This window comes from Pelmatolapia mariae, linkage group LG14, assembly GCF_036321145.2.
Source record: "Pelmatolapia mariae isolate MD_Pm_ZW linkage group LG14, Pm_UMD_F_2, whole genome shotgun sequence".
NCBI lineage: Eukaryota > Metazoa > Chordata > Actinopteri > Cichliformes > Cichlidae > Pelmatolapia > Pelmatolapia mariae.
In genome coordinates this window covers 14,487,655-14,515,569 of record NC_086239.1, presented here as the reverse complement: position 1 = coordinate 14,515,569, position 27,915 = coordinate 14,487,655, and the positions used below count along the sequence as shown (strand labels likewise).

At 41.7% G+C, this 27,915-nt stretch overlaps 1 protein-coding gene across 2 annotated transcripts in view; it reads right to left on the bottom strand.

The window, feature by feature from the left end:
- The window catches only part of veph1 (ventricular zone expressed PH domain-containing 1), a 73,698-nt gene that overhangs the window by 25,797 nt on the left and 19,986 nt on the right, over nt 1-27,915 (bottom strand). For both annotated transcript variants that reach the window (XM_063493312.1, XM_063493313.1), the window contains exons 4-10: nt 21,304-21,467; nt 19,624-19,833; nt 10,576-10,796; nt 8,707-8,916; nt 7,337-7,710; nt 1,891-2,030; nt 1,498-1,632 (exon numbers count right to left, since the gene is read on the bottom strand). In XM_063493312.1, the coding sequence (XP_063349382.1) occupies nt 1,498-1,632; nt 1,891-2,030; nt 7,337-7,710; nt 8,707-8,916; nt 10,576-10,796; nt 19,624-19,833; nt 21,304-21,467 (1,454 nt within the window). The remainder of the gene's footprint in view (nt 1-1,497; nt 1,633-1,890; nt 2,031-7,336; nt 7,711-8,706; nt 8,917-10,575; nt 10,797-19,623; nt 19,834-21,303; nt 21,468-27,915) is intronic.

Here is a 27,915-nt window from a genome sequence, read left to right as displayed (position 1 = left end):
CACAGTCCAGGCGCCATGAGGAAAAGCAAACTACAGTGGCTAGCACTAGGGAACACATTAGGGAATAATAAATACAAAAGGTAATGAAGCTACAGTGGAACAGGGAACAGATCAGGGATAACGTGACAAGCACAAGGGACAAAAGACTACAAAAGTAAAACAGGAAAAAACTGAACATACTAATTCAGCGGTCCCCAACCTTTTTTTGCGCCATGGATCCGTTTAATGTCAGACAATATTTTCATGGACCGGCCTTTAAGGTGTTCGGATAAATACAACAAAATAAAATGACACGACCAAGACAAAAAATGTTACAGCTACCATAAAATTAACACAGCATTTCAGTCAAATGTGGCGCTGGCAGTGTGATGATCTGGCGCTGACTTCCTGTAACTGATGGAACCATGAATTCTGCTCTCTACCAGAAAATCCAGAAGGAGAATGACTGACCATCAGTTCATGACCTGAAGCTCAATCACACAGGGGTTATGCAGCAGGACAATGATCCAAAACACACCAGCAAGTCCACCTCTGAATGGTTAAAACAAACAAAATGAAGGTTTTGGAGTGGCCTACTCAAAGTCCGGACTTAAATCAGATTGAGATGCTTTGGCATGACCTTAAACAGGCTGTTTATGTTGGAAAACCCTCCAGTGTGGCTGAATTAAAACAATTCTGCAAAGAAGAGCGGGCTAAAATTCCTCCACAGTGATGCAAAAGATGCATTGCCAGTTATCACAAACACTTGAGTGCAGCTTTTGCTGCTGTGAGTGGCACATCCAGTTACTAACGTTTAGAGGGCAGACAGGTTTGATTAAATAAATAAAATCATTATTTAAAACCTGCACTGTCTTTTTACTCGGCTTATTTTTGTCTAATGTTAAAATTTGACATGTAAGTGTGCAAAATATGCAAAAAAACTAAGAAAACAAGAAGAAGCCAAACACTTTTTCTCAGCACTGTAAGTGTACTTGTGTTTTTTTCTGTAAGGGCTCCATATGGGAACCACAGCTGGTTGCAACCACAACACACGTTTAGAGAAAGACAAAAAACAGCTGTATTTTCTTTGTGAGCCTAATTATTTCCTAATGAGCACTTAGCTTGTCACACATAAGAAGCGACAGCACGAAGAACACCACCCATTTCCACGTTCTCACCAAACCAGACGCACATATTCACCCCCCACACCATTCCCACCCACCCCCCCTCTCGTTCAATTGCTTTTTCTCAGTATTTCAAATCTGCAAACACACAAACAGACATGATAAAGATGAGAAGACAGGGCAAACGGAGGCCCTGTATACAAACACGTCCATTCAGTGCCTTCCATATCTAAACAAAGTGGGTGCTGACGCTTCCCTATCTTTATTTCTTTCTTTTACGCAAGCGATGACTTCATCTTCTCTGGTGGAAACAGATAGCTTTTATGAGGAAGCTGCATGATTGCGCACACACACACACACACACACACACACCCACACTGCGGTGGTCCAGTACCTTCTTGTGTGGGGTAGTCTGCTGTGTCATGGCCATAGAAAAGCTGTGAGCTCCTTTAAGCTGCGTCTTTTCCCAAAGAGAACCCAGTTTTTGGACACACTCGTCCCTGGTGCTGAGAGGTACGCTGGACTTACTCTAAGAGACAAAATACAAGAGCAGGAGAACAAAAACAAATTTAAAAACTGAGATATGGTTCAGATAAAGACACAAAAGACTGCACAAGAGCGTAAAACTATCCTAGTCAGTGAAGGTTCTTAATTATTCCCCAATACAAAATGTTTAAGACACAACATATTTCAGACCTTCAGGCAACCAAAGACCAATGACATCAGATGCACGTCTTACACTTACTAACACATTTGTGTGCTTTTACAGCGGGACATTTGGGTGCACCTGTAAATGTAACAACATGATGTGAATCCATAGATGTGGCTGTCGGCTGGTCAGGTTGAAGCAGGATTTGGCGTACAGACAGTAGTGACCCTTCAAAGGACAGGAGAACGAAAGCTTGGCCACACAACCTCGACTGGAATCTGCATCATGAAAAGAGCAAAAATGATAAAATATTAATATTTACCAAATCATTCAAAATGATTCTCCGCATTTGCATGTGGTCTTGTGTATTTTCTTCGCTGCCTCCGGCAAACTTTGCTCAACAAACTGACGATACCAGTAATAATGTGCTCGGTGACAAAACGGATCCAAATGAGAGGTTTTTGGCAGTTATTTTAGTTTTATGACAAGCATGTGAAATGTTGCAGTAAAACATGTCAAATTGAAAAAGTAACTGAATTTATTTATTTTAACTGGGCACTTGCCCAGAATAAAAAACAAACAAACTAGTATTGGTGTCTGCACCAACACTTGTCACACTACTACTGATATACTGCGAGATCTCTTACTTGGCTTCCCATGTGATTACTGACAACACTAACTAAACTAAAGTACTGTGCAAAAGTCCTGAGTCACCACTCATTTCTTTATTTTTGCTAGGAAGATGGAAAATTGACAGTCTTGGTATTGGGATCGGTCTGCCAGGGCCTCCACTCCTGGCTGCCACCCAGCACACAATGCAGGCGACCCCTACGGCACCTCCTGCAGGTGCTGCAGCTGCAGTGATGCAGACGCTGTACCGGTCCATCGTGGTGAAGAGCTAACTCTGAAGGGTGGCTGGCCTCTACCTTAGAGATCGGGTGAGAAGTTTAGCCATCCGGGAGGGGCTCAGAGTACAGCTGCTGCTCCTCCACATTGAAAGGAGCCAGTTGAAGTGGTTCGGGCATCTGAAAAGGATGCCTCCTGGGTGAGGTGTTCCGGGCATGTCCCACCGGGAGGAGGCCCCCGAGCAAACCCAGGACATGCTGGAGAGATTATATCACTCGTCCAGCTTCGGATTAGCGGAAGAAGATGGATGGATGGAAGAAGGAAATGGAGCTTGTACAATTCTAATGAGTTTAAAAGTCAATATTTGGTATGGACAGCTTTATTCTTCAACACAGCCTGAACTCCCTTACATTAGCTTTCTTATCATTTCTTTTTAGGAATAGTTTAAGATATTCAAAGCTCTTCCTTGGATGCTGGCTTTTCTGTTCTCTGTCAACATGGTCCCACACTGCTTCAATAGTGTTGGGGTCCAGACTCTGGGGAGGCCAATCCATGACATTGTGTGTTTGCTCTATCTAGGTATACTGTCACTTCACTGCCAATAAGATACGTTCCAGATGGTATTGCATGGTGGCTCAAAATCTGATTTACATTCATAATTCCACCAGTTTTGACAAGATCCCCAACACCACTGCATGACAGAGCCTCCATCATGTTTTACAGATGACTGTAGACACTCACTGTTGTATCTCTCTCCTGACCTTTTCTCTGCACAGTGACAAACCAGAAATTTCACATCTGGATTCATCACTCTATCAGACCTGTTGTCACAGATTTTCAGTCCAGTTCTTGTGTGAGTTGGCATACCTCAGCCTTTTCTCCCCATTTCCCTTCCTTAACACTGGCTTCTTGCTTCCACTGAGACATGTCTGACATTTCTGATGAGGCTTTAGCAAACTGTAGATAGATCAACTGAAAGGCCAGATTTTCTTTCAGATACTGCTCATCCTCTTCTGCCACTTGTTCTTTGTACTCCACTTATTCAGTTTCCCCAAATTATTTTAAGGACACACTTCATACTGCACTCAGATCTGCCAAGTTTTTAGCTAATAGCTCTTTGGGAATCATATTGTTGGTGCAAAGATAATATTTTGTGCTTTTTCATAACTTCAGTGACAAAGAGCCTAACGATTCAATTTAAAATTGGCTGTTTGTCTGATCAGGTACAAAATCTGGTGTGAAACACAAGCCAGAAACATTTGTTTTTCAGACACAAAGCCTGAAGGACTGATTAAAAATTAGTAAAAAAAAAAAAAAAACAACTTTTGCACAGTGCCGTACATGAGCTCCAGTTTAGAAAGTCCTGCATTATACTAATGTACCCAGCTTTCAAACAAAAGAAAGCGAACGACTAAGACTGACGATAACAACCCATCCCACCCAAAAGGCATCATCTACAAACCAAGAGCAGCTCACGATGAAATCAGCAGAAAAACTCCGAGCAGCAAAGAGCCTCCCTGTGAGTGCGGCATCGACAAAAAAGCATGTGGATGCAGCGTGTTTTTACTTTGTCCATGTGCACGTGCAGGCGTGCAGAATATATGTTTGGACTGAGCGCTCAAGCGCACTCTTCTGTGTAATCCTCATCCTGTGAGATGAAGGGTCAGCAGCTCATGGGAAGGTCAGCCAGGAGCGTGATGACATCATCCAGCTGAGACCACCCGTGACATCATAGGCTGTGAGCCTTTGGGTGGATTCTCATTGCCAGCAGGACCAAATACTAAGCCATCAAACTCAAAGTACACAACTGCTAGTTATATTTACATTCACCTTCAGATTTAATCAATTAGCCAGAGGCCAAAGGAGGAGTTTGTTATTTTCTGTCTTGTTTCCTGTTTTCATGTGTGTGTAATGTGTGGGTGCCGTTTGACTCCTGGCTGCCTCTCAGATAAAATGACATTAAGGCCAAAGGCGGAGCAATAACATCCTCACGTGTCAATCAAAATATCATCACCTCCTGTGCGGTATCGTGTACGCGTCTGGTTTTCTGTGTGTGTGTGTTTTGTCTGTCGTGAATATGGTGAAAAGAATAATGCCTCACTACAAGCTTGTGTCTGTGGTTGGCTCAGAGAAAGGGGCACACACTGGAACATCATGTCTAGTTGTTTACCTAAACTGCAGTAATATGTATATGATAACATGTATTGTTGAATGTGCTGTGTAGGCTCTGGGAGCTCTCGTTGTCCAGCTAAATGCGTTTCTTTCTAAATGTGCTCATTTTGTAAAACAAGTCTACATGATGCGTTTTTATTACTTACATCACATTAGGATTTATCATCTTAGGAGGGGCTGGGTCGAGTTAAAAAACGTTTGGATATGCAAAAGGTGATGACAAGAGCCGCTAAAAGATGGCATTGAAGGCTTAATCCAAGTGAACCGAATCGAATTGGAAAACTGAAAATAAGCAGAAACGATCTGAACTGAATGAAAATAAAGCGCCAAATCCCTAAATATGAGAAGAATGAGTGTGGAATCATGAAAATGGATTGGAAAGTTTCAGAAAATGGATTAGATAAGTTTAAGCGGTTTCTTGTTTCTTGCTTATTTGAACTGGTTGAACTTGTGTTTCGATTTTGCCTGAACTACAAGCACAAAAGTAGGAACGTGCTCATCATTCACGCTCACCAAAACTGCTCCCATGCATATGTGTGCTTCTTGCAAGCATCCTACATATGCATACCATTCATCTGTTTCTACTTAGCTTTGCAGATTTTGCCTGTGTGATTCTTTCTGGTTGCCTGTTTTTCCACACACTGCCGCTCCGGCCTGTCCCGTTTCCCACCGCCAGTCGCCTGACCCTCAGTGCCTCTCTGCTCACTTAAACATATTGCCCTAATCAACTCCCTCTGTATTTATAACCCTAGTTCACCGTGCCTTAGCTGCCAGATTGTCATTGGCTACCTGTACACCCCAAACAGAATAAAAATGCCTCTAAGAAACACCACAATCAGAATAAGCAGGCCCGAGAGGGTTGGAATAAACCCTTTTGTAAACTGATCACAAGACAAATTGATTACTGATTGCTTTCTGGCTGTGTTTCTTCAGCGCATGCCCTCCGTCTTGATGTAGGTGCTTGGAGATGTGCATGTCTCTTCTTTTTCCAATTACGGCAGCTTCCTATCTGAACTGTCACACTGTTCAGATGCTCCGATTTGGACATGGGTGCACGCACACACGAGTCCGTATTAGATCCAAAATCTTTAGCTGAACAACTGTTACTGCAGCCGATGATAATGCAAGGAAATCTGAAAGTACTGACACACACACACACACACACACACACACACACACACACGCACACACGCACACACACACACACACACACATGTCTGGTTTGCTATCCTCGTGGGGACATCCCATTGACATAATGCTTTCCCTAGCCCCTTACCCTAACCCTAACCATTAAAAATGAATGCCTAACCCTAACCCTTACCCTAAACCTAACCATAACCTAATTGTAACCCTGACAGTAAAACCGCATTTTGAGTGTGAAAATTGCTTTCAACCCCGAGGGGACCTGGATTTTGGTCCCCACGGTGCAGAAAGTCCCCACCAGGATAGTAAAAGTCAGATTTTGGTCCCCACCAGGATAGTACGAACCCGTACACACACACACGCACACACGCACACACACACACGCACACACACACACACACACACACACACACACACAGACACAGACACGCAGATACACACTGCTGGTTTGTTGTTATAATTGAATCATCAGCCTTTCTTCAAGGCCCGATTTAATGCTAACAACCATTTTCAGTTCCCATTAAAAATAATGATATTTTGATCCTATTACGTTGATGTGATTTTGAACCTGAACTGCAAAGATTGGATGTCATCCAAAAGTTTCCCTTGTTTCTGTTGTTCCTTTGTGGGCTGCATATACCGCAAGCCCAGATCAGCAGCTCAGCTGAAACACTGGCTATTTTTTCAGTGTGTAGTGTGTGTGTGTGTGCTGTTTCCCCTCTCACTCTTAATGTCATATAACCCCTAACAAGTCCCATTTATAAATGATTAATAGGAGATATTAGGCACGATTAGACATTAGGCACCTCACTAACTAGATTGATGTCATCTGGAGTTTTAGCCACTGCTAAATTATATGAGGCGGTCGAAAATTCCACAGGAAAATCACATGAACCTCATCACCTCACGGGCTGCTGATTCTCAGCGACTGGAAAGCCTTTAGCACACAAATAATCAGTCTACAGTATTTGTTCAGACAGCATAGAAATTTTGGGAAGACCAAAGAAAACGGCATTCATGGGCAGGGTAGGGGTGAGGGTGTGGGTAAATTACAGTCTGGATAGGATTAAAATCGGTAATCAGTGAGCGCACAACTAAAATCAAACTAGTGCTCCTGGAGAAACAAATCCCTCTCAATGTGGAGCTTTGGAGGCAAAAATCAACCCTCAGCTGAGCGTTGCATCTGTATCGGTGTGTTAGAGAGACACAGTGGGAATGAAAGACAGGAGAAGATGAGCTATATTCATACCACATCCCATTAATACCCATTAATCACCAAGTCTGATTGTAGTCTCATTCAGGTTCAGCAGGTTAAATAAACCCTGCCTTTGACAGTCTCCATGGAATCTGCATTTATTGATCAACTTCTGCTTAAATACTTGTGGATTAATACTGAAGACCAGCTTCTACCAGCATGCATTACCTTCTATCACACACTGCTCTGGGATGGGGATCTGCTGCACCATTACTTTACAGAACTCTCCGATCATCTCCATATTGTCTCTTAAATGGATGAAGAGTCTGTCAGCCTCCGCCCGCTCTCCTTTCTGTCCATCCTTCTCTCCGCTTTGATTTTTCTCCACCTCTTTAGCCGCTCTGTCTAGCGGAGTGACGCCGACCAGAGACCCATCTGTCAATTTCTTCTCAGCAGGTGAGACTTCGTGGTTTTCTGAATGCTGATTAGTCAAAGTGTTGGAAAAGGCGCTATCTGTGCTGAGCTCCACCCCTTCACCGTCCTCCCCTTCGTCTGAGTTGATTGACCGAGAACGCACGGCATGGAGAGCCAGGCTCTTTGACCTAGGAGAGAGAGCATGAAGCAATAACAGTTAAAGCGATAAAAATGTTTCTGGTACCTCTTCATCAATATTTGTTGACTGTTCTACTTTTTTCTACTTTGAGAAATGATGTAATATCCTTAAGTCACAAAGAAATAACAACTTCCAGAGTAGTAGGACATCTCACCAAGCGAGCATTTTGTACTACAAAGATGATAATGAAAGGGATCTTTTGTGCCAGGTTTCTTAGAACCTTGGAAAGATATATATATATATGTATATGTATATATATATATATATATATATATCTCAATTCAAAGCATGGCAAAAACTTAAAATGAGACTGAAACTGGAACTAAATTCTATGAGTGGATAGCACTATAGGGCTCCCAAAGTACTACTGAGCAATGAAGAATTTATTAAAGAAACAGAGAAACAAGTTTTTATAACAAGTAGTATTAAAAAAAATCTAAAAACAAAACAAAACACAGCAACATAACCCCCCCCCCCCCCCCCCACCCCCCAAACATAAAATGTCAAAATTTTAGAGGACAATATACAGAGGAATTAAAGACATATGCATGTTTTTGTGAAAACACAGCTAATGTTTAAGTTCTTTCTATGCCAGCACACAGTGTCTGCTGGCTCAGCTGATACCATCCCATTGGTATATCTCATAAAGGAAGCCCTATTGTAATTGCTTTAGCCTGCAGATGCAGTTGCTGCTGCAAGCCACTTTGCAACCCACCTATAACAAAGTCTTTAACTTTTGAGGCAGTGATGTAACCTGTTCACTGTTTTATATGTAAATTTGTGTCATTTTGATTTCATAAAATAAACAACATTTCCAAGTGTGGCAGTGTTTAAATTCTTCAACAAACACACATATAGAAATGTCTTCTTGGCTCAAGGCATCTCTTCAAATCCACCAGATTCTTCATAAAAATATGTTTTTTCTATCCAGTCAGATTTCAGAGGACACTGAGCAGAAGCATGTTCTTGTTACATACTAACTGACCTGTTGAATCTCATCTCACGCCTCTCCTCCCTGACTGTTTGGCTTAGGCTGTAGCGTCGCTGCGGGGCAGGAGAGTCCTCCCCTGCCGCCTCCTCCTCCTCGTCTTCCACCGTGTCTCCCACTTTCTCCTCAAAGGCCTGGATCTTCACCTGCAGCTGCTGCTCTGGTGCACCTCCTCCTCCTCCATCTGATTGGAATGCCTCATCCACCCTGAATGCACACATAGAGCCAGAGTTCGCATTATAGTTGCTATACGTGTGACCTGAAGCTGACAATGTCACAAGTTTCTCCCCTCTGGCAAACTTTGGCTTAGTTTGGTGCTTTCTCGCATTTATTGGTTCAAATTGTGTCTGAACCCTCTTTCGCTCTTTTCTGTCTTTCGTTCCTTACTTGTGTTTTTATACAAATATCCTTCAAAAATTTCTACTTGTTTGAAAGACGGCTTCCTTCCCACTCCCCCCTGCTCTTTCACTAATAAACCGCCTTTCCTCCCTCCAATCCTTTTTCCCTTCTATCTTTCTTCCAAAAGACCCCAAGCAAAGTCTTTCGAAGCCTCAAACTCTGCACACAATGTTCTTATTTAGAAGAGAGCTGTGTGTGTGTCATTTCCACAGGGCAGCCAGATGACTCTTGGCCAGCGTATGCACGGTATGGCGTGTTCACTTCTTGTGCACGCAGATTGTTTTGAAGACAAAACCAAAAAGAAAAATATTTTAATGACCTTAAATGACAGTGCGCTGTAACAGACCCAGATTTGATTTTAGTGTCACAATCAAAGTAACACAGCTCAATGTGTCGAGTCAGTATTTGTATTCTCTTTATGACTCAGTCTCTGACACAAAAAAAATCCCCCACTCGCCCTGTGGCGCGGCCTTCATCCTTCAAGCTCGGGTGCTCTATCAAAGGCCTGGGAGCTTGAGGGCCCTGTGCAGTATCTTAGCTGCTCCTAGAACTGCGCTTTTCTGGACAGAGATGCCAGATGTTGTTCCTGGGATCTGCTGGAGCCACTCGCCCAGTTTGGGGGTCACTGTCCCGAGACCACTGCTGCCTTTACCCTCTACATCTTCTCGAGTTGTTCTCGCAGCTCTTGGTATTTCTTGAGCTTCTCATGGTCCTTCTTCCTGACATTGTTATCACTTGGTATATCTACATCCGTCACCACGGTCGCCTTTCTCTACTTGTCCACCACAGCTATGTTTGGTTGGTTAACCATCACTAGTTTGTCCGTCTGTATCTGGAAGTCCCACGGGATCTTAGCTCAGTCATTCTCAACCACCCTGGGGGTCCTCTGCTATCAACAGAATAGCAGAATATGTATTTTCAGACTGTTCTCTGTAAACCCTGGATATGATTGTTTTGGAAAGTCCCATCAGATCAGCAGTTTCTGAAATCCTCAGACCAAACCATCTGCACCAAAAAACCATGCCACATTCAAAGTCATATAAATTCTTCCTCATTCTGATGCTCGGTTTGAACTTCAGCAGGCCATATTGACCATGTCCACATGCCAAAATGCACTGAGCTGCTGCCATGTGGGTGGCTGATTAGATTTTTTTTATATATTAACAGGCAGTTGACCAGGTGAACCTAATAAACTGGCCAGTGAGTGCACAAATCCCTTTTTAAATAAAAGAAAGAAACAGAGCATTGTAGTTGCTTAGTCTGCACAAACTCGAATTTTATTAAAGTGACACCTGAGCAAATGCAAAACATAACAAGAATATAATCAGCAACACTTGAATATCAATCTCTAGCTACTCTCCATACTAGCTGCTGCAATCCAGAGAGGCTGTAGAGACACTATTTAAGATTTTAGGTGACCACCGCTAAGAGATTTCATGCAGCCCATGTTAACAGGTGTTTCCTAACCTGCAGTGTGCCGTTGATTTCTCCTCCAGTCGTCTTCCCAGAAGCCTGGCTATAGCAGTGAAAGAGTTGCTCATCCTGTAGATGTCTTTACCGCAGCCGCCCAGTAAAGATGGGTAACGGTCGGTCAGCGCTCTGATCTCCAGTAGGAGGGTGTGGTGAAAGCTGTGCTCCATGCTGCCCAGAAGGGACACCAGGTAGACCAGCGAGCTGTGAGCATGAGTCTGGAGAAAGGAGACCACACATAATATCAGCCGAGGACTTTCAGGAAGATTTTTTACTGCTTAATGGTTTATTTTTCATTTAAAATGGGGCCAGTGTTGTGTTTTGCAGCAGTTTGGGAATATTGTTGAGTTACATGTGTTTTGGTGAAGAAAGCATGAATTTTAGCTATGGTAATTCAACACACATGAGTTTTCCTCTTCCCGTCTGTTTGGGAGGGTTTGGTGTAACTTCTTTTGTTACTAAATCATAGCAAACAATAATAAATACAAACACATGCAGGCTGGCTCCCAGCAAACTTTTTAAAATACAAACTTGTTCTTTTCCCAAATGTAATATCGTTCCAACTGAACTGCCGTAATAACCACATTTCATCATTCCCAGCATGTTTCTGTACAAATGAAATCCAGCACATATACAGTCTTGTGACTGTTGACAGAGTAATACTTAACCAGGAATATGACCTGTGCAATACCCCCTCAACAGACGCCCCATGCCTCTCTTGTATATATATATTTCTGTATACAAAATTGTGTAACGTATACTTTAATGTAATCAGCTTTATTTAACAGGAGCAGCCGCATTTTAAACAGAGCGCAGAAATCGGCGTGGCAGCAGATGATCAAAGGTGAGTGAGAGCTCTCTTGCGGTGTTTTAGGGCAGAACTAAAGCCAAAAAATCCCCATCTGTGGTCAAAAACCTTTTTTTAAACACTTGCGTCTTATAAAACTCACAATGCAGAACTAAAAACTGAAAACACTCTCCTTCCTTCTCGAATTCTCAGATAAGAAGTGATTGATTGATGGCGGGCAGAGCCAACCTCTGTTTCCAGCCCTCTAGAACACCTTGTAACGAGGAGAGAACAACGCAGTTACAGCATCGTTCAGGCATGCCTCACAAGCACTCTCTGTAGGATACTTCGTTTCTATTATGTGGATCCCAAAACTACCACAAAAGGAAGAACTCGACTTTTTTTAAAAATTTAAACCTAACAACATGCCAAGCAGGTATTTAGGAGTTTCCACGACTCTGCACAAAAATGACTCAGGAACGTGGCTGGAGCTCAGGCTTTGGCTACTTCTGAACTAAAGTTCAGGCTTTTACTGTCCAGATGATTTTACTTTTTAAGGACTTACTAAAATTCTTCCAAATATTGCAGCATACGCAGAGGCTCGCATCATTTTCACTTTGGAACTGAGAGTAATAGCATAAAATTTAAAATTTAAAAATCTGCCGGACATATGAAGATCTCTTCAATCGTCAAATTACGTTTAATTATTTGGAGACAGCACTTGGCCTTGATTTCGTATCCTGAACACATTACGGCTTTAAAAGCTAAACCCTTTTGTAAAGCTCTGCCAAAAAGGACAATAACAGGAAGGTCTTAAAAAAGAACTACTAGCTGTTTTTAATTATGAGCTTCCATGTTTTCCAGAAAATGATGGCAGGGGGGAGCAGATCTTCTTCCAAACTGCCAATCTGCAGAAGACTGACACAGATCTAGAGATTTATGGTTTTTCAGCCTCGTGTCTGAACAAATAAATTTCCAAATGCCTCCCCTGGGAAACAAACTGTGGCCCATTCTGTTTCAGTCACTGACAATAATTTGAGCCAAGCTCCTCTGGCAATAGCACCTGCGCTGGTGTGTACAAAACATTAAATACCAGGGGATTCGAACCAAAAGAGAAAAAGCAAAGAAAGAAAACATTGCATTGGTACAGTGACAAGCCAAATCCTCTCGCCGCTTACCAACCAGTTATTTTCTTTTCTTTTCCTTTCTTCCCTTGCTTCTTTGCATTAGCTTCAATTGGAGCTGCAGTCTGGCACACAGTCACTCTACAGTCTCTTCATTTATTAAATAAAAACAACAGCAAACGAATATGATTATATTTATCTTTCAGGTATATAGAATTTGTGTAATACTGCCTAAAATCAACTGACAATCTTAATCATAATCATCTCAAAGAGTTTAAGTTAGTGTGGAGACCAATAAGCACTTTGAAGAAGTTTGTTAATTCACAGAGTCAGACGCAGCATGCAAAGGTGGAGCGGGGTAGGGTGTGGGTGGGTTGCAAAGTGGCTTGGAGAGGCAGCTACAACTGTTGCAGGCTAAAGAAACTGAAATGATGCACATTATCCGAGATTTGCCAGCTGGAGCCCCACAGTCACCATCAGATATGAGCAGGGACAGTGATCAGCTGCTGGGTGAGTTTGACTTTGTGGCCTCCCTGATGTAAGCTAAGTTTACAAGTTTAAAGCTAAGTTAATCAAACAAATATATATATCTTTTATTGTTCTGTCAAATTGAATTTATATATATATAGCACCAATCTATAACATCAGCTGTCTCAGAGAGAAATTCTCTAACCATCAGATGAAGCCCTACAAGCAAGCACTTGGTGATAGTGGGAAGAAAGAACTCCATGTTAACACCAAGATATCTCTAGTAGAACCAGGCACAGGGAGAAGTGAGAACTGCACACACTGGTTTCTCAGCACTGCTTTGAGACAGGATGTTGCTAATACTACGCACATTACAGTTCATTTACTCTAGTTTGAATCAGTTGATGAGTTTGTGAATTTGTAGCTTTTTCTCAATGGTTTGGGTTTTTTCCCCACAGAAAATCTCCAAGTGAACCAAAATACGTAGCTTATAGCTTATAGGTCAGACGTAAATACAGGAAGAAGGTTGTTCTGTTCTGCATAACATGGAGAATTTGCTAACCTGTACTGACCGTTTGGTATGCACATCTATGGTACGCTGCTGCACCCCAGAAAACAAAGCATACTTGGCTAAGGGAAGGTGTTTAGCTCAAATTTGCAGCATATACAGTAGCTGGTTGTTGGTTCAGATCACGTTCACACCATAAACAAGGCCACCTCCTCCAAAAGGTCTCGTGAATCGAAGGGTAAAAAAGTACCAGAGTTCAGTTTAAACGGACTAAACACCAAAGGTGTGAAAACAACCTTTGTTCATCACCAAGCCCTATCTTGTGATCCTATATAGCAGTCGCAATTATACTGTCTAAATTTCTTTCCAAATAATAACAAACTGGGTATTTTAAATGCAGAGGATTAGCACTAAATGCAGAACGACTTCAGAGTTGAATGAAGACCTCATCAGTCAAATGCACTCAAGCAGATTCTGGAGAAACTGCAGTGGGATTGTTGCTAATGCCAGATTTGGCCTGATGCTTTCTGCTACCATGTTTTATGCAAACAGATTAGTGTTCCTACAACAACAAAGATTTTCTTGCAGGAAACCCCCTCCAAAACTTTAAACATATCTACAAGTGGATGGTGGCCCATGATGGTCCAAACTGATTGTTGCTCCTCAATTGGTCACACCTGCATTTAGCTAAGCAGCAGTTAAAGTTAGCATGATGATGACATTCCTTGTAACTGAAGGAAAATGACTCTTATCATTGTGGTTTAAAAACTGTGAGTGCCGCATGAAGCTGACGCACAGCTTTTTGTGTTCCTAGTGTTAAAAACGCACTTGTGGGAGCGAGATAGAAGAATAGGTAGTTGCTGTTTCACTCCAGTAATCTTTGATGAAATTATAATGGATCTTTATGGGACAAGTAGATGACACTTCTCTGCCTCTGATGCCTACAGATTAAAGAGTGCAAGTCAGCTTGCTTTGAAAAAGAGATGATTCAGAAAAAGATGAAATGATGCCTGTAGAGTGAAAAGTATGAGCTCAGCAGTAGGTTAGAGAGAAAAGTTTAAGAAAAACAAAATCTGCCTCTCCCACTCCAACAGTTAATTAGTCAACTTTGAACACCCCCCCCCCCCCCCGTCCCCCCGTCCCTGAAACAGTAAGACACACATTTGAGAAAACTAATGGCAGTAGTCACAAAGCGGTCATCTGGCTGTTTCAACAGTGTTTCTACCACACACTGAGTCGGACTAGTTTGATTAGTTTTATTTCTGTATAGCAACGTATAGCAAGACTGTTTGCTTTGCAACAATTCCATCAGTTTCTTTTTTCAGATTTTCCTGCAGGACTGCTTGACTAAAAAGCAGTCCACAGCAGTCCACAGTGTGCAAGGGTTTCTTTCACCAGTGACATATTCTGATCCAACACGCAATAAGTCCAGAAACACAATATAGACTAACTCCCTTCAGGTGGCTGAGGGAAGCCAGAGAAAGACTTGTGCAATCAAGAACAAATGCATCCCAGTGTGAAAGGTTGTGTGTATGTGTGTGTGCGTGCTTGCAGGGCACAAACACGAACCCACAGGAGGGTCTCTCCACTGCCATCATCAGGAGGCCTCAGCAGGGGCATTTCCCAGAAAACACTGGTTATTTTCCAAATGGTTCCAATGTGAAGAAAGGCAGGACACCGAGGTCCAACAATCTGTGTATCTGAACGTGTATGAGTATTTGTGAGTGTGTTAAAACTGTGCTGGCTGGTTTTTTGACAAGAAGATTGAGGAGGAAGGGAACTTTCAGAGGGAAACTTTGCCCTGGAGTAATAGAAAGCCTATTATGGGTTCCAGCTTTGAGATTTCTGTGTACGTCCGTTTCTGTTTCTGCGTGTGTGTTTGTATATGAGTATGGGTGGAGGGGGAACACTTCATGTAGAGACAGTCATAATGGTTTTTTGTTTTTTTTTGCTAATTTCCCCTAAATTGTTGTTAAACTGCCTAAAATGCACCCAGAGGAAAAGAGAAAAAGAAAGTGGGAGCTCTCACCTGTCTTGCTGTCAGTCTACCCCCCCCCCCCCAAACACACACACAGACATCACACACTGACTATAAAGTGGGTCTTTATCACATGTATGATTACACAGTGCTGCAAAAATACTTAACAGGGTTAGAACAAGACAAGCAGTAGAGCTGTAAACCTACAAGAGGGTCTACACTGAACGCTTTTAGATGACGATGACATGATAATAATAATAATAACAGTAATTTTTGTTGTCATTTTAAACCCTCAAAGAATGCAACATAAGACAACACAACTTATAAAGCCATGTTAGGGGCTCTGTGAGAGCGTGCTGTGTAAGCATGCTGATCATAAGCAGGAATCTTTTTCTTTCTTTTTCTGTATTAATTCATTATATTATTATTTTTGTGTTACTGTTAAATAACCCAAATCCTTAGACCTGGTGGTGGATCTGAGCGTTATACAATTTAAACTGATGAGGAAATTTGTATTTTTATAATGTTTTTTAAAAAAAATTAATCGATTATTTTCATCTTCGACATACGTGAATGTCTAAACTCATTCATTCAAACCCATTAAATAGTCATTGGACAAATATAACACTGAAATTGGGGCTTAATATTGCTTTATCAAAGACAGACTTCATCGTCAAGACGATCTTTTATTGTTGTCCATCAGTCTATATATCATTGCATTTTGCTCTGTTTAAAAGGATATTTGTTGTTTAACCTGTGATCACCATCTCGAGTGTTTGAGGCCACAATCAAAGTCAAGTAATTGCTGAAATACCACATTTTTAACTCAAGAAACTATCAAGACGCTATTAATGCAAACTGAGTAACATCTGATGGCAGCCATATGTGTAACCCATAGGTTAAAGGATGCACATGGAACAAATTGTGTCTCTTTCAAAACAAATTTTGATATTCTTAATCTCTACAAATGTGAACTTATTGGATGTAACAGGAGCTGTCATGCTGCATTAGCAGTATTCAAAGCCATGAAAGCTTTTAAATCTGTGCAAAAGTTAATACAGACACAAATAACGTGTGTCTGTTTTTGGTTTTAAACAGAGGGGTGTCACGCTCTTCGTGTCATGTGATTCATTGAGTCAGCCAGTCCATGAATTGCCAACTCATGGTGGCGGAGGGGTTTGCATGTTTGAATGATCCTGAGATCTGTGTTGTCAGGGGCAATTTTGCCCTGGTAGGGTCTTTCGAGGCCAGAGAAAGTGAAACGTTGTTTACTCCAGGACAGGGTTGCTCGGGGTTCACCTTGGAGGTGGGCCAGTGGGAAGGGCTCACTGCAAAGAGCTTTGTGACCAGGTTATGGGTTAAATGAGCCACATGGGCCCAGCCCTCCAGTGAGGCCACCGGGAGCACGAGCGGCTAGTTCACAGGGAGGTACTATGTGGATTTGGTGGCAGTCAGAGGCAGGGAACTGGCTCTATAGACACGAAATATCACCTCTGTGGTGGGGAAGGAGAACAAGCTTGTTAGTCAGCCCCACCTGGGTTCACTCGTGATGCGAGGCATCCAGTTAGGGTGGGTATACTTGTATTCCCAACCTGGTGTGGTGCATGTTTGTCCCAGAGGATGAAAGGCTTATGGTGAACTAGCAAGTCAGGAGGGGGGTGTAGTTTACTAAGGATATAGTGAGGCAACAGAAGAAACACTCAGAGGATCTGCCGATCCCCTCTGACACGCCTCATCAGACGAAAAGGGGTCTTGGGAAAAGGAGATGACTTGCTCATTGCTGTTGCTGAGGTTGCCAAGGTGCTTAAACTCCCTTGTGGTCGGCCCCTTGGGTTGATGAGGCTAGCCCTGAGTTAAGGCTCTGAATTTTACTGGTCCCTCATGGTTTATATGCCTCTGTGAAACTACATGGGAGTCAGGGACAGCTACCTTTGAACTGGATAACTGAGGTCGTCCTCCTTTTCAACCAAATTGACAGCTTGATTCACATTGATACAATAACTCAGACTTGTTCATAGAGCTGGGCGAAAGAACGATAATGATATGTATTGCGAAATAACTTTTTCTCGATAGAAAAATTAAACTATTGCGATAGGCCTCATCTCTCTTGTCCTCTTAAAAAAAAAAGAAAAGAACAGCCAATCCAAATTAAGTAGCGCAGAGCCGAACCAATCACAGCCGCAGCGTCACGTCACGTGACTTGTTACGTACAGCACAAGTGGCAAAGGCGCACATGTGTATTTGTTTTTGCAGCTGGGCTGCCCAGGTAATGAAGGAAATGAGTTTGCCGACTAGAGAAAAATCAACCGAGAGCGTGAGCGAAGGTTACCGAAGAAAAAACCGATGATGGTTCCCATGCCGGAGAGCTTGTCGAAGGGAAGGGCCATAGAAGTTCCGTAGTGTGAAGGTATTTCGGTTATTTCAAGTCTGACAAAAAACAGAGTAGCGCACTGTAAATTGTGCCGAAAGCAAGTCTGGAAATACAATAAACCGGTGCATGCTCAGTCTCTGACTGAAAGCGCTAATTCGTCATTCGGCTTTTGTCAGACTAAAGTAACTGTTAAAGCTGTTTGAAAAGCTAAGCTATACAACAAGGAGAGATTGAGAATTTCCTTTTAGTTCTCAGTTTATTTGATATTGACAAAAGTTAGTCAATTTTGTCTGTTCTTCTGTAAAACAAACTAAGATTTATTTTTTAGAATTAATATTTTGTTTCTAAGTGGAACTGACAATTTAGTAGTTTGTTTTGTTTGTTCTATTTTGAAACTTAAACGCTTTAGCGGCTGCCTTTTGTGTAGTTTGCAATATTTGCCTTTATTTATCTGAAAACTGAAGTCTCATGTTCCTTAAGTACATCTACCCTGTTGAACTTATTATGGGAAATAAATATTTTAATTAAAACAAGCTGCAGATTATTTCACATTTTACTTGTGAGCAACGGCACATTTGAATCTTACAAATATAGTTATTTGGCTTATATCGTGACATATATCGTTATCGCCTGAAATGAAAAAAACATATCGTGATATGAAAAAATCTTATATCGCCCAGCTCTACTTGTTCATGGTGGGGGTTAGACTTTGCAAGGTCTGTCTTTTGTCACCAAATCTGCTGATAATTTTTGTGGATGAAAGGATATGGTGAGGTAGGCAATTTTAAAAACAAAATTTCACACATGCTGAGCTAAGATTTCAAAATACATTTTCCAGTATAGCCGATTTTCCCTTTTCAGCACACAAAGGACCAACTGTTTTCTGAGGTTAATGTTCCCTAAAATTGTGTTATGTTTGCAACAATAGGCTAAGGCTTAGAACATTGCTCCTTCACTGTTGCTTCAAATTAGATCTTCACCTGCCAGAATAACAGACTCTGACCTTTCTAAGCTCTAAGAGGTTTCGGCACGTGTTGGGAAAGACAATTCCACCGAACACTGATGTATGCAGGTGTCAGACGGCGGTCCAAACCTCCGGATCTGCCCGGCCTACCCGGTCTGTGTGTGTTTTATACTTGGCAGAGCATGAGAGAACAAGTCATATGAGTGCCCATTCTTTCCTACCCATTAAAATAATCACTCCTGCCTGTTTACAGTAAGTGTGTGTTTCAATGACCTCTACTTGTTTCTATTATTTCCTTCAGACTTGCTCCTCTTTATATCCTCAGTTGGGTTAATTGAGGTAATATGCTTGAACGAACAGTAAATATGAATTTATGTCATGCAGTTAAAGTGTTTAAAATGTAACCACTTATTCCATTCACACAATGATGCAAAGTGATGGCCTAACCATATCTGGTGTGTAAAAGCCTTTACAGTTAAGCCTCTTCAACTTGAATTTCATTTTGTACAAGACAGTCAAAAAATGGTAACTCTGGTGCGGAGGGCAGGTTTAGTGTGTTATGCTAGAGTGGCCAAAAAGCTTCCACATTTTCAGTGTGCTGCTGCTTATCAAAAACAGAGAGCATACTCCTGAGCTTCCAGAGAGGTGCAGATCATGCACAAATCATCTGCTTTGACCTCCAGTGGTCAAAAGATCATTTCCAGGAAGCAATCTAAAAATAGCTGCAACTGGAGCGGCCCAGAGGTGTACCAGAAGTTGAACTTGAAGGTGAGATCACCAAAATTTGAAATGAGGTAAGGCTCTTTTTTGAGTGTGTGTGTGTGTTCTTTTTTGGTTTTTTTTACCTCACTGATGATGCCCACAGCACCGTGGATTTTGGCCACATGAGCCAGGAAAGTAGGGAACTGCTGTCCCAAGATCCTGAGCGGTGGCAGAAAGCTGACCAGCGAGGAAGGACTTGCTTGAGACACATCGACAAGTGCTCCTAAAAGAGCCTCGGTGAGAGACTGGTTCCCTAGGTAACCGACCAATGTGGGAACCTGAGGGCTCAACATCTGCATGGATGAGGAAAAAAAAGAAAGAAGCAGAGAATTAGAGAGGGGGAAGGAAAATAAAATAAAACCAGAGGATTATTCATGACAAATAACAACTACCAAAAGGAGCCTTGATCTTTCCAGTGAAGGCCGTAGGTGAGAGGAGTGACCTCGGAGTGAGATGAAGATACTCGTGACTAATAATAAACAAAAGCTTGGCTGTAGGGATGTCTGGAAAAACTGAGTGAATAAAAAGCTCCTGCTCATAATCTGTAAGGGTCACAGTAGACTGCACTAGACTGGAATGGTCTAACAATATCCACCATTGCCAGCTCTTTTAGTTGTTGTGAAAGATTATCAAGCCATATATGTCCTGTTAACAATTCTGTCTGACAAATGAAAAATACGTTTTGCAGTTCAAAAGTTCCACATGAGTGCCATTTTAATGCCGCATCACTTACGAAAAGTGAATATCAAGATGCCAAACATTTGGTAACTGCTGTGACGAACACAGCTACAATATTTTCCCGTGTGCCTATGTGGGGGGTTCACATTAGAATAACTCCAGATGGCTGCTTTTGTTTCTCAACTGAGGCTGCGTTTTACCACCATGTGCTCTGCTTGGTATGTGGTACTTCCCCGCCCACCCCCTCCTTCACGTTGAACATCAGCAGCTCTGGTCCAAAATATCCAGGATTAAGGGAATTCCTGCTGAGAAACGTGCACACCACATGCAAAGTCCCAATTCCCCCAGTGCTTTCTCTTTTTTTTCTCCAATGCATTTTCCACATGCATTCGTTTGCATACATTTGAGTCACAGACAGAAACGACATAATCACAGACATGCTGGATTTCGCAACTTCTTCACGAGTGTTCTTGTTTCTGGATACTGGATTACTTTCACATGGGCCATCAGTTCTGACTGTAATGCATTTACCTCATTTTAGTTTTTATTGATACTAGATATAGCATGTATATACTATGTTTAGGTGTCACTCGACTATGGATTCCTGAAACAGTCAGATCAAGGTCACTGAAGGTAATGAAAGCTTCAAGAAACCCAAAACACATTATAAAAAGCCATGACACAGACACTTAAATAAGCCTCAACAAGTTATCCTGCCTACCCAACCACGTTGTGCAGATGCAAGCACACAACTGAGGTTTCCACACGGTCTGAACTATGCGGTGGGAGGCATTTAAATGATGTAGAGCGCTGAACAAATTTATCATGCCACCTGTCATAAAAACAAGAAAATGGAAACATTTTAGAAGTCCGTCACAACTTTTTAATTTTTTTATTGTAATTTTCACCGTGTTGGCTGCAAAGCAGTGACACAATGACTGAAATTTTAATATAAATTGCCGGTGAAGTAATAGTGGTATGAGCAGCCATAACTTAACAGAAAAAATAATCCAAATGAAAGTGGATAGTTTGAATAGTTGGTTTCACCCACAGTAAATTGTTAATTCGTCAGCACAAAAACTCACAAGTGGATGTTGCTCGGCAACCATTTGAATAAGCCTGATCAGGTGTTGTTGCTCGGTGGATTCCAGCTGTGGCATCATGGCCGTGAGGTTGCCTAGGTGGTGGTGAATGGTGTCTGGTTGTTTGGGGTAGACTGAGGGCAGAACTCTCAACAGCATGTGGTTACCTGGCGGGGAAAGAGAAACACCGATGTTTTATTGAGCCCCAGAGACAACTTCAAAGCCTTGTATAAACAGATTCCACACAAAGTGGTCATTGTGTGAAAAAAAGGTCACTTCAAAAAAAACTTTATTTTACTGATTTATACATTTTCCAACCTAATAGGCAGCTGTTTCACTGAATGTACTGCCTATACATGTGGCACTGCACTGAGCACCTGGCCTCTTTTTTAACATTTCCATGCATTTAAAGCGTGCTCAATTTGTGTTTTATCTTCACTAATCCCACAAACCTGATAAGGATAGGTGGAAGAAAATGGATGGAAGGATCTTCTGTGGTTGGGTACCAGTACCCAAAATGTTCAGACCAGCTAAACACCATCAAATTACACACATATATCTTGACAACGAACGAGCAGCTAAGCATTAAGGGGTCAGCTGCTCCTTTGCTTTTCCTATCAATCAAAATGTTAAGAAACCTTCTTTCTCTTCCTGAAAAGTTGAGAGAGAAGCAAAAGGCATTCTTTTGTTTACTCAGGAAAATAACACTGTGACAAAGTTTCTTTAGTCCCTTTCTCGTCCCTTGCTGTTTGCAGCAGGATGACCCAAACAGGGTCATTACAGAGTTAGAGGAGGCTGTTAGCTCGGTCTGGTCAGTGTCGCATTGGCACATTTATTACAGGAGGTGAAAAAGGTCACTTTGGCAGATCCTGGGGGTCTTTTGCATTTTGTCATCTTCTCTGCAGAGATTTAGGTCTGACATGTCGCATCTGAGCCTGTTTTATGTGCTTATTTCTGTGTTTGGAGAAGCAAAGATGTTGAGATTGATCAAAAAAAAGAAAAAGCATATTGTTTAAAACCTTTCTTTTAAAGTTGCCTTTGGCAAAGCTCTAACGATATCCTCAGAAGACACACATCAGATCATGCAGTGATGCTGAGACAGCCAGTACTGACGCATGACTGGCAAAAAGGCATTTGCTGATCAGCAAAGAGCCCAAGAAAACCCACAGTATTACCCAACAGCCTTCGACTAACATATAAAACATCTTTAAATGATTCACATCAGTGAACAAAGACTCTTGTTTACAAATGGTAAACATTATGGGACATCTCAGGGTTCTGTACTACGGTTCTTGAGTATTACATAAAACCAAAAGCCCGGTCACGTTATGTTTAACTGTTGCAAACGATATAAATTGTATAAACTGCTTTAAAGGACTAGGATTTATAGTATTTGCAGAACAGATGGACCAAATGAAATGGTCAGATTGGAGGAATAACTACTGGAGGAGGGCTTTAAGAAGTACTTTAACACTCCTGAGCTTAGCTAGCCTTAGCACAAACACTGAACAAACAGTGGCACTACCCAAACATGACAAAATTAATCTACCAGCAACTTAAGTTCATTAAAGCTCAGGTAAGCAAATTAAGACTCTTGCACCTCCTCTGGGCCCCATCAGGAGGCTTTGGCCAATCACAGGCGGTGTCAGATCAAATCAGGTGAGATTTGCTGTTGGAGGTAAGATGTAAAGGAGCAGTGGCTTCAGCTGATTCCTCTTACCTGGCAGAGGTGTGTTTGAATGATGGGAGGGGCTTAGAACAGATGAGGCAGAGCCACAGGAAAATTACATATTACACTAAAACCAGTATTAACCTATAAATCACTGTAACCACAGGCTGTCTGCTCAAAAATGTTCAGCAGGAACAGACGAACAGAGAGGTCTGACTGTTCTGTGCAAATGGAAGATAATATTTATAAGACGGTCATTGGCTATATTTATGCTCACTTCTCTCGCTTTAAATGTTGCCTACAATGTCCACTAATGTACACTAATGCAGACTATCACGCACAGGCCCTGTACTTTAAACACAAATCACCATAAAAATAGACTGACACAGTTAGTGCACAGAAAGAGAGAGAGAGAGCTGGTAATAACCATAAAGCCGAGGTTGCAGCTTTTACGGGTCTTTTACAGGAATGTTAAAAGGCCGGAGGAGACAAGAGTCTGCCCAGAAACACAGAGAATTTACACAGCTTACGTATTTGAGCCCCTTATACTGTCAGACACACTTGCATTTATAAAAAGTCATTTGAAAAATAAAATGAGTGTTATTGTAAATTGTTGGATTTTTATGAAATATTTGGACAAGCAAACGTTCGTCTCCTGACAACAGATCTGTTTGAACGACATCAGAAGAAAAATGAGCCTTGTCAGTAATTGTTTCCAGTAAATAAGTATTTTTCTCCGGTGAATGCGAGTTCACACTTAGCATCAGAAGCTAGTGTTTCTAACTTTAGCAGAAATAACTTTTGGTAGGCATTTTTGCACAATTGTAGCATAGTCTCTGAAGCCCTGCTTCAGCATGTTGCAGGGGTTCAATAATTCAATAATCGGAAGGTTGGTGGTTTGATCGCTGGCTGCTCCAGTCTCCATGCCAAAGAATCCTTGGGCAAGGAGCTGAACCCCAAGTTACACTCCACATCAGAGTATGAATGTTAGATAGAAAGCACTTAGGTGTAGAAAAAGGTGATTGTGTGAATGAGACGTTATATAAATTGTGTTATGTCCTCAAGTAGATGAGAACCATTTAGATAATGGCTATTTCAAATCCCTTTAATGTTTCCATTTGATTCGAAGCCACAGGTTTTAGCTTTTTTGACTTGGACATTGATAACTCTTCATCTCTCTTAAAAAACAAAATCTTGATAGATTTTCTAGTATGCTTAGAATAACTATCCTGCTGAAAACAGGTCAACTTCCACTTTAACTTCGATTTATATGAGGCAAATTTCACAGCTGAGGCAGTAATTCCCACCATGCTTCACATCTTTGGACTGCAGTCTGCACCAAAGTTTTTCCAAAACAGTCATTTTTCTTTAAAGTTCTTTGTGGACAGCAAAGATTTTCTGGTGCGTTGCATTGAATATACTGTACTTAATGAGCCTCGTGTCATACTGGCTTATTTCCCACTGTACAGTTTACGGTGTGTGTGTGTGTGTGTGTGTGTGTGTGTGTGTGTGTGTGTGTGTGTGTGTGTGTTTGAGTGTTTGCATGTTTGCATACAATATCTGACCTTCATACCTTCATTCCAAACAACAGCTGACCTGACACTGTGACAAGCGCTCATGTACTGACCTTTGTTTTTTGTCTTTAGCACACAAAGGCAACAGTTTTCTCTGACATTTTCACTGTGAAGTGTCATGTTTTCTAAATGTCACATCAGAATTACAAAACATGTCCCTCAAAAATGTCCAAATCTACAGAGACATTCAACTTTGACAGCCAATGTTATTATGCATATTCTTTCTTGGGCCTTACTAAAATATAATACAGACAGTATTTAAGTACTACTAAGTACTACTAAAACAAGGGCACCCCAAATACCTTTATTTTATTTTTTTTTAAAGCTCCAGAGCTTCAGTTGTAGTCGGCAGAGACATCAGAAGATCTTGATGTCTCTGGTGTCTCTGCAGTCAGAGAGGACACAACACTGCAGCGTTACAGCTACATGTGACAGACTCGAAAAACGTTGCCTGGTTTGATGAGTGTCAGTTTCTGCTTCGACACTAAGATGGTAAAACTGGCGTAAACATCACGACGACCCTTTGCGGCGCTTAAACACCACCAAAGCCTCCTGTCGTATTGTTGCTTACCATGTCTATCCTTTTCTGACCACATCTTCTGACGGCTGATTCCAGTAGGATAACACACCATGTCACAAAGCTCAGAACATCTCAGACTGGTTTTTCTTGAACATGACAATGAGTTCACTGTACTCAAATGACCTCCACAGTGATCAGCGCAACAGAAAATTCAATAGAGCACGTTTGGGATAGGGTGAAACGGGGATTCTCATCATGGATGTGCAGCCAATGAATCTGCAGCAACTGTGTGATGCTGTCATATCAATAAGGTCCAAAATAAGGTCCAGCACCTTGGTGAATCTGTGCCATCAAGAATTAAGACAGCCATTAGTACTGGGTACCTAAGACATTGGTTGGAAAGTGCATATGGATGGACAGGGCTCCATCAAACTCACGTTCATAAGAGCAGCTGCTTACTGTCTGTGACACCACAGAAAACTGCTAGGTGCATTTTTTAGAGGAAAAAGCATTTAACAGGGGTATGAAAAAGTGCTAAATTTAGTTACAAAGTTTCTAAATTGGCATCAATAAGGTTAAATAATGTGTCATGCTCACTGCTTCAAGAGAGAGGGATGTCAGGTGCACAACTTCATATACAGAAAAATATCTAAATTAAAACTGAAAATTAAGCGGTGGTCTGGAGAGGTGTAAAGAAACTTGGATACAGAACAAAACAACAGCACAGAAACCCTTTAGAGGAAACAATTTCAGTCTGGTCTTAAGCAAATTCAGGAGCAGTTTGTTTGTGGCTGTGACGCGACCTGACCTCAGTCTGACTCAAAGCCTGAGCTAAATGGCCCTTGCAGCAAACTGTTTTATTTTCGGGGACACGTCAGACCATGCAAACTGAAACAGCTTGGGTAGTTGTAGCGGAGGCTTGTAAGAGAGTTTTCTCACAACTATGGATTCCTTAGTAGAAACTTTCCTCCGCTGTTTACTTTCTGTCCCCGGGATACATCTAGCCGGTGAGGAAAGTAAACATTCTCACGTGTTTTTGCTGTGATGTTTTTTGGTTCTTTGGATTTTTCTCTGTGTGAAAATGAGCAAAATCATCAAGAAAATGTTATAAGTTTACAAACACGCAAACTCAGATGTGAATTATGCTGAAGAAAACAATTTTACTAAAAAAACAATTCCCTGACACTTCAAGACCAAAACCTCAAGAAGATCAAGATGCATTCACATGAAAATGTGGGTTTAAATGAGCTGAAGATGCGCCAGAAGTTCTGTGTTACATTTAAAAAGCTAGAAGGAGGTTTTCAGTGTCAGCTGACCTGCCGATTTATCTTAAGTATTGTGGATGAGTACATTCTCCACACATTAAACAATGCACATAATCTGACAAAGAAAAAAAGAAAAGAAGAAAAACCCCAGAACTTTTACACCAGGGAGGTTACTGTACGGGAGAAAACTGCAGAGACCAACGCAAACGATATCCAGAGGGATATTTTTGGAGAGCTTTACGACTTTAACGTGTTTTCTGCAGCTTCCAAAGCACATTCCATGTACGCATGTCCTGCCTGTCATATTTCATGCTAATCGAACACTCTGAGGTGGGTGATGGGGGGTGAGAATCTGTCAAATCAAAATGCAAGAGAAATCAGATGAACTTCTCCCAGAAAGCTCATATATTTGAGAATGTGTATGTTTTTGTTGGATGAGCCAATACCACCCACCCCCATTACCCCCCAGCAGGGAAGGAATAAAAACACAGTTTAAAATATTCAAGCTCATATGACACATGACTGCACGGATGTCTGGAAGGGATTCAGTTACCCAAAAGTAAAGAAAAGACTGCGAAGGATTTTCATCACGTGTGCACAATGAATAAAAATGTTCCATGGATACAATTGTTTTTATATCTAAATCATAAATGCTGATAGATACTAGCACAGCTGATAGATCGATTCTCACTTTGAACTCTTTCTGTGGTATCGAGGATCTCCTCGGTGAAGCTTTCAGGCTGTTAAGACCCAAACTGCAACGTTTCTCGGCACTTCTTTCTGCTGAGTCAGCGCTTAATGAAGTGCAGCGGGAAACACGTTGAACACATCTGTGTGGCTGATATGAAATATTCCCTTGGTGTAAAAGCTATGTAACTAAGTCATACATAAACTATAAGTAAGTCATTTGTCACTGCAAGGATACAGCTCATGCACGAGCACACAGTGAAGTCATTTCTTTGCTCCTCTGTCAGACAAGCCTGTAAGATGTGTTTCCAGCTGGCTGAATTCCCACCTGAAGTGGCAGCTGTGAGGCAAAACATGGAAACATTTACAATACAAACACGCCCGCAACACAATAGAGCCTGTATGAATGCTTCTTTCTGAGTATAGAAGCATTCTGAAACATTATTTTTTTCTAAATTTTACTTAAGTTTAATGATGCATTTGTGGAAGTTGAAGTCATTTAGTGTCAAACTACAGCAGAAATGTTAAACGGGCGTCCTCAGGAGACGTGATACTGATCACTTTTGCGGTCTTTGTCCTGGTGGAAGAGAGGACCAGCTCTTTATCCTCTTGAGAGCGTGTGGGAGTTTGCCTGACCAGTCTGGATGTGCTATGTGACCACATCACCGAGTGTCCTATGAGGATGCAAGACTTCCTGTTCGGTCACTCTTGGGATAACCTCTCTGTCTTTTTGTGGATGATGTGGTTCTTCTAGCTTCATCATGAAATAACCTCTAGCTAGCACTGGATGACTTGGTAACTGAGTGTGAAGCAGCAGGAAGGAGAATCAGCACCTCCGAGCCTGAGGCCATGCTTCCTACGTTACTCTCCACACGAGCTGTGGTTAGTGACCGAAAGAAT